Source organism: Pinus tabuliformis, chromosome 2_1 (assembly GCF_031772625.1).
Source record: "Pinus tabuliformis cultivar Carrire ecotype Pingquan chromosome 2_1, CPIR1, whole genome shotgun sequence".
NCBI lineage: Eukaryota > Viridiplantae > Streptophyta > Pinopsida > Pinales > Pinaceae > Pinus > Pinus tabuliformis.
In genome coordinates this window covers 599,158,163-599,168,590 of record NC_142299.1, presented here as the reverse complement: position 1 = coordinate 599,168,590, position 10,428 = coordinate 599,158,163, and the positions used below count along the sequence as shown (strand labels likewise).

Here is a 10,428-nt window from a genome sequence, read left to right as displayed (position 1 = left end):
AATATAATGGTGAACCACGAAATTTCAGATTGTAATTGAGACTTTATAGTGATAATAAAATGATCTATTCTATCTTATTTCATGTTTCTCTGCACTATGTGATGAATTGTTTGTTTTCAATCTTATGGTTTTGTTGAATATTTGAGAATAATGGATTTAGTACATAGAATAGGGGCATAACTAAATTTTATTTTATGAATTACCAAAATTCTAGATATAACAGTGATAGTATAGGATCTACATCTCCTTCATCATTGTAGAACTGTACAGGTTCCTACAGTCCCTAATATATGCCTCGAGTGAGACTTCATCTGCTCGTAGATGATGCCGAAAGGACTAGTTTTGGGGGTATTTTGTTGGCTAATTCATCTAAACCCAATTCTTCCCTCTACATGCGAACACCAATAATGGTCCTTATTATATTAAAATGGAGGCTCCGCGAACAATTGGATATTGCGTTGAGATCCTCAATAACACACAAATGTTTATAAATATGATATTAACATAGGGATGTTACAACTACTCTAATAGAAAGAGACTCTCAAGAACAAAGTGAACTCATAATTAAATGAAAATCAACAAACTATATAATAATACATGAGTACATTGTTCACTTGAATTGGAATCTACATGAATTACAAGTCTATAAATTGTTACAATCTTTCACTATGGATATAAAACATTATGTTCAACTACTTGAATACCAATTTAAGTGGATGGTTTGATGTAGCTAAGAATCAAATTGCATAAATGAAACACACTATAAAATCAAAGAGAACTAATTCAATATTGGCAATGACCATATACTTGAACACCATCATGTAAAACTTGATACCAAGTTATCTTTTAACATGGAAGAGCCTTTTTCTTTCCAAGAATCATTACTCATGTCATTAGCGAACTTTGATAAAATGAAACATACTTTCATAAAGAAAATGAATGAGAACATATGAAATAGAGAGACTACCATGATATATATGGAGTGAACTCAATTCTCCTAAAAGAAGGTAGCAACCTACTATATAAAATTCTAAACTAAATCAAAGCATACTATTAATAGAACTAAATAATGTCAAAATATGTGAAGAGAAATACATGATATTTTGTTCTATTCCATCACAATTTGGACATAATCTCCAAGAGTCCTCCACTTGAAATGGAGTAGGTACTCTTATTTATACATAAATTTGCTTTCAGAATATGAAAAACAATAATTAATTTAGATCCACAAATATTTCTTGTGGTTACAACCATTTACTAATAAGTATAAACTAAAAATCAACGACTAAATAATTACAAGATCTTTGCTAATAATTCAAAACTAATCAAACTAATCTCGTATATGGTCTAAGATTATTTTGACATCCAAGATATTTGATGATGATTCAAATCCATGCCAAATCTTCAAAGGTTGACATTGAACTTTGAATTTGATGCTAGGTGATGAAAATATGCATTGTTGGAATCTCCAAATATATATGTAATCATTACTAAATTCATCCAACTTTCAAGGATAAGTCAAAACATGTTATTTTCTAAAATTTAATCCTACACTCATTTGAAATACTTAAATAAATGATTTGAAAAATATTGATATTAATCACATATATAAATATTAAAATGGTCTTAATTTAAGGTTACAGATAAGTGGAAGATGATTAAAAATCATGGAAAATGATATCAATTAATTGTAATTTTGAGAACCCAACAATAATAATAAAATCATAAGGATAATAGATTACAAGTTTTGCAATTATTTTATTTTCTTTGTTAGCTCTCTCTATTAACCATTCCCCAACATGAGTTTTTCAAATCCATTCTAATAAGTAAAGAGCATGCTTAAACCAACCACTACGATGATCGATTTGGATATAATGAAAATGCACTAGATTCTAGAGATTAGTAATCCTTTAATATTAAAACCGTCACACACCCTACAAACAAACTATTAAAAACCCCCCTTTCTCCACACATTTTTCACTTATTGGAAACTTCCTTCTGTTTAGTCACAATGCCTCTAAGTCGTATTATTTTTAGTCACACTACCTCTAAGATAGCGTCCTTACATATTTCCTATTGATGATGATGTTCATGTTTACCATAGTTGCATTTCCTCTTAGCTAATCACACTACCTCTAAACTATCTTAGACATACATTTTAGATTGATAAAATGCCCACATTTTCCAAAAGTCACATAGGAAATATTTAGACCAGTGATCAATAATGATGCTGCATCAAATCTTTTTATAAGGGACATAAGGGAATATGACTATTTTTTTTTCTCTCTTTGCTATAAGGAAAAGATAAATAAATAAAAATGTTGTTCCAATATAATGTGTATGTATTTTTATTATTTTTTTAACTATGGTTATTTTCTTTCAGACAAATGTGATGGGAGCTTTTTTGAACCTTTGATTTGTCGAAAAATTTTAGTTAGCTTTTTTTTTTAATGAAAAATTAAGTAAGTCAAGGTTAAAAATACTTTACTATGAGTTAGTTACAAGGTTACAACTAAACTAGAAGATGGAATATTATGTTTGAAAGAGATACGACCTCATAAACGAAAAGGTTTTTAGAAGAGAGAGGATGGGTACAATGGAAGAGAAGATTGGTCATTGGTATACAAAGGCCTTAGTGGTGGCTAGGTCTCAGCTACACCTAATAGTTTGAAGATGGGTGGGAATTGTATCTTTTGATATTGACACTATTGACCAAAATCGAAGCATAGAAATAAACCAATATAGTGGAAGGAGGCGCCTCTAAGTCTTGTGAAAGAAAATCACAATATGGGCTACAAATACTAAACTAAAAGGGTAGCAAAAACTATGGAACAACAAAGGGTTTTGGGTGGGTGTGGGAGAGAAAAAAATAACCCAAAAAAAACCAAAAAAACCACCCCAGATGGAGGAGAAATCCTAAAATAAACCCAATGACTTGAGGTGAAACGGTTTAGGAAAGCATGAAAGCCAAAGAAGTCATAACTTAAAAATATAACTATTCGAGTGGAATGAGCGTCAGGAAACACCAATGACAAAACCAATGAAATCTGGATATGTGATGAGTGAAGGAAACTAGAATTTGGGTGTGGATAAATCCTATCAAATGCTTGCTGCCAAATGATGAAACTATGGAGAAGAAAATGATTCATCAATACAATTCTGCAAATATCATGAACCAAAACAAATTTCTTATTCTCTATTTCTTTAATTAAAACTCGATATACAAATTTAGAGAGAATCGCTTTAATGATTATTTGAGAATTAAACCAAAAAGAAAAAACTAGATTAATGCATTTTTATTTTAACTAATCATTAGTATGTCGCGTGAGTTATGAGTTCCCTCTCAGGTATATCAAATATAGTTGTATATCAAATATATTATATTTAAAATGATTCGTGCTGGCTTAGTTTTATATTTATTTTTTATGCTTATTCTTTTTCTCTTAAATACTATTATGATTAATCATTTCATCCTATTTTACATGAGAGAAATATATACTAATAAGTTTTGGTTTGTGTATGTTTCCACCCATTTATTGTTCTAAACTACTTAAATATATAGATCTTCATATTAAAACCTAAAATTTTCTCTGTCTTATAATTATAATGGTTTATAATTTTTTTATTAAAGGAATATATTTTTAAGTATAATATTTTTATTAAAATATTTTTTATATAAAAAAATTATAAATATAGTTTTTGATTCTGTAAAAGACATTATACAATTCAATTATTTTAAAGATTTTATTTTTGAATTAAAAAATTACTACACAAATATTTAAAAGTCATGTATGAATATTGAAACCATATCAATAAATTATGGTATAAAATATGTGATGTAGTTATTGATGTGGCATTATATTATACAAAGGCTAAAATTATGGCATGAAATATATGATGTTATCTAGATAGTATTATATTATGTAAAAACTACCACAAGACTTTCAAGTTATGTTCAATGTTTGAAAAATATCTTTTTAATAATATTGAAAAATAAATATTTATTTCTCAAAGTTAAACATTGTAAGTTGCATTCGTCAATGCTAAACTAATAATGGTCAACTGACAAATGGATCAGAGGGACTAATAATAGTTTTGTAACCGTATTTAAAGTTAATAATAAACACATAAAAACTTAATACTTACAAGGTACTTACAATATAACAAGATTCTTAAAAATAGATATGATATTATTAACTTATAAATAAGCTTTGTTAGAATACCATGAGTCAATACCATGGCTTATCAATTCCACATACCCAAAAACCGTAACTCATTTCACAATCAAAATATTTTATTTTAATTTAATTTTATAACATGTTTTAATTATATCTAAACCAAAAAAGTTATTCTTTTGAGATATTCCTAAACCCTCTACCATCACTACCAATAAAAATATTTTGTGAATACTCCATAGAGATTAAATTAAGATTTTAATTTAAAAAATAAATAAATAAATAAAAAATTTACTTTTATATGTAAAGATGTGAATTTATATAATACCAACTTAGATCCATCTTAACTCTCTTCTTTAGAAAGATGAAATCTCTTTTCATTACATGTACTATCTTCTTGATATTTAGTAAATCCAAAATTAAGATAAATCTAAATTAATTAATTAATTATATATATATATATATATATATATATATAGGTTAAACTATCTGTTATCTAACAATTTATTTTGAGAAAGTAAATTTCGTGTACAATTTATAAAAAAACCACTTTGACATCATACTTTTAATCATTTTATAATAAATATTCCTGCATAAATATGGATATAATTTTTATTATAAATAAATAATAAATTAAAAACTATACCACACCTTTTAAATCATAAATCAAATGACAATTTTTTATTTATTTTTATTTAAACGAAAAAATTATTGTGAAATTTGTTTATGTCTTTATTATTTTTTAACAGAAAAGGATAGAAGTGGAAATTCTGCTCATGATTCAAATTATATATATTAATGGTGAAAAAGTAAGCCGAGAGATGAGTATGACACTTTTGCTTGAATCTCCCATAGAGTTGTAGTCGAAAGACATTTACAATTGACAGGTTGAGCTACTATCACGAAAACATTGTGCAAGCTATTTTTTCAATTAGCTCCCAAACCAAGAATAAAGGCGAAGTTATGATTTAATGAAACCCATTTTGTAGCAATGGCCTTGAAATGTCAGTGCTGGTGTCCATGTCATGACCATCTTCAAGGATATTCTCATTGGAATTTGTTACTTCACTGGGACTGTATGTAACTTCACCCTCCTGTTCTTTATAGTCCTCTGCTTTGCCCCACAGTACAAGGTACAGACCCACCAGGATCAACATTGCCCCCACGATACTGCACACATCAAACATTCACATGCACAATGACAGAAACTGTTATATACTAGAAAACATTAAAATGGGTTCATTGCAGATCAAACATTAAAATCCACAATGACAGAAACTGTGATGTATCAAACATTAAATGGGTGAAGAAAATGTTGTTTTCTGCTAACCATCCGGTATGGAGATCTTGCCGAAGAACGAAATATTGCAAGACTGCAACTATAACAATACACAATGGATCGAAAACCGCTACAAATACAGGCCCCTTTCTGTGTATACACCTAGCTGAACAGATCACTCCCTGAAACAACCATTTGTATTCCATCCATCATTTTCTAGACTCAAATTGTTGGATCAGCCACCATAGCACTTTTTGCAAGCTCTGGGTGAAAAATATATTTTTTATATGTGGGAATGTGAATCTATATCAGCTTTATTTAACAATAATTCCTTCATACCGAACACACAGCTGAGAAGTTTAATATTCCAACCAATCACCCAAACGCTTGGTCTCTTATGTTCACAAATCAAAGCAATTACACCAGATTGCACTGTTCCAAGCATACACATTATTGCAGTCAATGATAATTGAACTGGATACTTTTTTACAACCGGAGCCTGCATGCAGTGAACCAAAAAAATCATTGAAGTGTGAATGGTTATTTGTTTAATTAATTTACTTGTCATTTAAATTTTCTAATTGACTTTTTAGTAACCTTACACCCATTCACCATCAATTCAACACCTGTAAAAAAGTGTTAACTGATGAATATAGTCATGTATCAGACAAAATTAACATTTGGGATCACGATGATGATCACCTGAAATACAATCCAGGCTGCCCAAACAATTACAGCCCCAAGAAGCAGTATGGAGCCCAATATCCTACTGTTTTCTTTGGAATTGTTTACTGTTAAACTGTTATTAATTATTTTGATTTCAGATCCCTTGTTTAATGTCATCACCATTGCTCCACATACAGATATGATGATGCCCAGGACCTTTGCTTGCCCTCTCCTACTCATATCGACATTCTCCGATCTGAACAAAACGTGACCAAATAAGCATGAGCATCGGATGGCACGTCTACTTAAAATATTCTATTAAGCCCAACCTACTTTACCGAAATAGAATTCCTAGGTGAAAAATTTAAGATGAGAATTACCAGTGGACGAAGATATTGAGATAAAACTTTCACCTCAGAATAGTGGCCATCACAAATGTGGTGGGTGGGATTAAATTCATTATTGCTGAGGCAAAAGTAGGATTAGTATAGTACAATCCTGCTAAGAAAAAGTTCTGACCGATTGTAATCCTGCACAGGAGAAAAAGTACTATCCAATTCAGTCCGGTCTGCTCGAATTGTACTGGTCTGAAAACATTGCACAAAGAACAACAACAATAAACAAATTGCAATCCCCACTTACCCACCCAGGGCAAGCAAGAAAATCTGACAGAAGATTGAAAATGTCAATGGTGGCCTCTGGTTTCTGCAATAATGATAGATATAGAGCATATTAACAGCTATATATCACCAGATTGATCTGTGTGTGAGAGAGAGATTAAAGCAGAAATGGGAAGTTTACGGATTAACAATAAAGTAATGCTATATGGAGTACTTGGTTGTTTGCAGCTAATGCATGATGGAACATATGTTTGCTTTGTGAGGGATGAATGGATTAGTACTTGTAGCAACTACGAAGCCATAGCCTATCGTTAGTTCAGAATAACATTCACCCTTGGGATCAGGAGGAAGTGTTTCCTCATTTCAGAGTTCAAGCTAGAGGGACTTTATCACAAAAGGAGGAAGTGTTTCCTCATTTCAGAGTTCAAGCTAGAGGGACTTTATCACAAAAGGAGGAAGTGTCTCCTCATTTCAGAGTTCAAGGCGGAGGGACTTTAACCATGTGGCTTCACTTTGTTGATCAATATCATGACGTTCATTAACCAGCAGTTTTTAAATTGCCAAAAAATAGAGTGATTATATTGCAGGTATTGGGGTGGGGGAGATGTGAAGTAAGAGGGAATTAAAGGTATTCCCCGTATAAAAAGAGATATTCAATAAAAACAAGGGAGGTTTGTTAGAAAAATGGGTTATTTTATAATAAATATGTATTAGGAAGGGCTGAATAAAAAAATTCTGATATTTTTTTTTCTTATTTAGTAAGATTAAGTATGTTCTTTAATATCCCAGGAATGAAAATGCTATGGAATGCTATTCCCACTGTAGCAAATTAGCAATTGTTTCTCGTCCAATATGTCAAAAGAACATAAGGGCTTGTCACAAATCTCGATGGTAAGGGCTTGTCACAAATCTCTGATTTCAAATTACAGATTGTAAGTTAAAGAAATGCAATCACTTGCCTCTTTGAATATACAAGGTAGCAGTTCAGGAAGGCAACTCAAAGAATAAGGTGGAAGATCAGTGGTTATGATTGGAAGGAATGCCTCCAACAATTAACTTGTGGAGAGGAGGAGAAGATCAAGCAGGTGGTTATAAACTCCAATGGGAAGAGTAGGTAGTTTCTATCTTGGACTCGCAGTTCTGGTTTGCAGATACCCAGTGAGGGATATATGACAAAATTTTCCTTGGCAAATTATCAAGCACAGTGATGGATCATAGTGACAAACGCTTCCATGATTAATCCCCTTAGCAAATGAATCAGCTACAGCAAAGTAGCACCGGAATTGCTTACATTCAATGTGCATTCAATGGTGATCCCAACAGACAAACATTAGGATCTCTTTTACATGAACAAGTTTCTTTTGCTGTTTTCTTGTGCTTTCTTGAGCAAACTTAGTAAATCTGTAGATACCGGATAGGCTCAGTTTTAGCCATGAAGTAGGTAAGCTCAAGCTAGAAATCACATACAAGTGGAACTATATATATCTTAGAAAAAAGAGAGAGTTGCATATTTATTTACCAAAATAAAGGTTAGATCAGAAAAGAGACCGGTTTAGAAGTTCATACCGCTCAAGAACATAAGCCAAAGGAGCAATGGCCAATGTGGCAACGATATGTCTGTATGTCACAAAGACGAAGTTGTTCATTCCATCTTCCAAAGCCACTTTGTTGAGGATATTCATGCCTGCAAATGCCACCTGAATTGCAACCTGTAAAAGATGGGGCAGGAACTTTTCCATTTTCTGTTTACAAACTGCCATTTTTACTATTCCTGTTGCAGCTGCTGCTTAGCCCATTCGCTTCCATGTACAGAAATTTTGTTAGCAGACTCGATATGTAAAGATGCAATGAAAAACCAAAGTCAAAGGAGCAGCACAATGTCAGTTAAATAATATATGTTTGTCCCCAGGATCTCACAAGACCCTATAATTGAAACGCTTATGGCATTATTGTTTGATAATTTAAATGAATTTACGGCGCTATAGATGAATTTATATACATATTTCTATTTCAAAATGAGAAAGGTTTATGCACGTTTCTAATATTTCTGTCTGCAATTTAGATAAATTTATGTCAATTTACCTCCTTCCTCATAATTAAATGTATGTATTCTTAAATTTTATTTAAAATGGATATAAATTTATAATTTTTAAATGAAAGTTGTTAATTTGTTTTCACATTATAAATTAATATTGTTTTTTATTATATTTGATATATGTATATTTTAATTTGTGGAGTTTATGTTGACAGGTTATTGTCCTAATTTTTTCACACTTGGTTTTGAGTTTGAATTGACAAAAAGTGATCCTTCCAAATAAATCTTATTTGAAAACAAAAATAAAATATGAAATATTAAAATATTATAAAATAATATATATTTTTATTATTTTCTAAATTTATATATTTTTATATTTAAGGGTTTATGGAGAAAGATTGAGATGATCCAAAAGGAATTCATAATCTATAACTTCAAAATCAAGGGAAATACTCTCTGTGTTATCATTTTGATCGAAGTTGGCTTGTCCCCCATGAAAGTGCGGCTATGTTTAGATATTTGATTTATAAGAAGAAGCTTCACAATATACAATCCAAGTGGCTCCAAAAAATTGCTTCTAACTTTAGCCAAAACCTCCACTTGGGGCCAGCATCAGGATGCTCAACCTTTGGGGGATTAAGAATGCTCAGTCTTGGCTCAACTTTTGGGGGATTAAGGAGGAGAACATCATGGGAAGCAAGAAGAATATCAAAGATACTATTACCTCCAGTTTTAAGGACAAGATGTGGGATTCTAAGGAGTTGAAGAGTAAAATGAAGCTAAGGTACTATAAGGAGGTGATCAACCCCACCCTAGATAATCAGAATTATTTCTCTATGTTGACTAGCGCTAATAAGAAAATGAACATCGCTGGTATTAGAACTAATTCTCATGAGCTTCGGAGTGAGACAAGGCAGTGGTGTACTCCTAAGATTCCCTGGGACGATAGAACTTGTCAGATTTGTGATACTAAGAAGGTGGAAGATGAAAACACTTCCTTTTAGAGTGTCTCGCTCTTGCTTACATCCCCTCTCAATTCCCTATCACCAATGACACCTCCAATCTTCTTGACTTAGTCAGCTCAACTATAGCATCTTGGAATGCTTCTTTCCATGCTTTTTGATCAGAGAAACAATATTTTGAAGAATGAGAATTAGACTCTTTTTTCTTGAGGTCCTATAGACCACATTGGTTTGAAGAGTGAAAATTAGACTCTCTTTTCTTGAGGTCTTATAGACCGCATTAATCTTAATAGACATTAATCTTAATAGACATTAATCATCATCATCATATTTTTTTTATTATAAATTTTTAACATTATCTAAATATCTTAATTAATACAAAATTTTATTTATAATTAAAATAAATTTGTGTTTTAAAAAGGAGCTAAGAAATTTCTTTGTTATGCTTTAAGATTTATTAGTTTCTCACCCAGGTTTTTAAGATTTTATGACACTGTATCGCGGGTTAATAACATGGTTCTGGTTAACTATTTTAATTATCTTAAATAAATTAAATATATATTGCAAAATTTTATTTAAAAGTAAATTAAGTATATAGTTTTTTGGTTAATTTAAATAATATATGATTAAATATATTTTATATAAAATTTATTTAAATTTAAATAAATTCATAAAAAATGTTAATTTGCAC

At 30.8% G+C, this 10,428-nt stretch overlaps 1 protein-coding gene across 1 annotated transcript; it reads right to left on the bottom strand.

The window, feature by feature from the left end:
• Positions 1 to 5,143: 5,143 nt before the first annotated feature.
• Positions 5,144 to 8,500, bottom strand: LOC149201883 (WAT1-related protein At5g07050-like). Its single transcript, XM_089401399.1, has 7 exons — positions 8,307 to 8,500; positions 6,763 to 6,825; positions 6,534 to 6,650; positions 6,157 to 6,376; positions 5,794 to 5,953; positions 5,506 to 5,632; positions 5,144 to 5,345 (listed from the first exon to the last, which is right to left on the bottom strand). The coding sequence occupies exons 1-7, from the start codon at positions 8,498 to 8,500 to the stop codon at positions 5,144 to 5,146; spliced, it is 1,083 nt and encodes a 360-aa protein (XP_089257525.1).
• Positions 8,501 to 10,428: the final 1,928 nt, after the last annotated feature.

Excerpts from the sequence above, each read along its gene's own strand:
- LOC149201883 (XM_089401399.1), bottom strand. The coding sequence starts at position 8,500 with ATGGCAGTTTGTAAACAGAAAATGGAAAAGTTCCTGCCCCATCTTTTA. Across the intron at positions 5,954-6,156 it reads CAGCCTGGATTGTATTTCAG|GCTCCGGTTGTAAAAAAGTA; the intron begins GTGATCATCATC and ends CACTGCATGCAG. Across the intron at positions 5,633-5,793 it reads ACTTCTCAGCTGTGTGTTCG|TGATCTGTTCAGCTAGGTGT; the intron begins GTATGAAGGAAT and ends TGTTTCAGGGAG.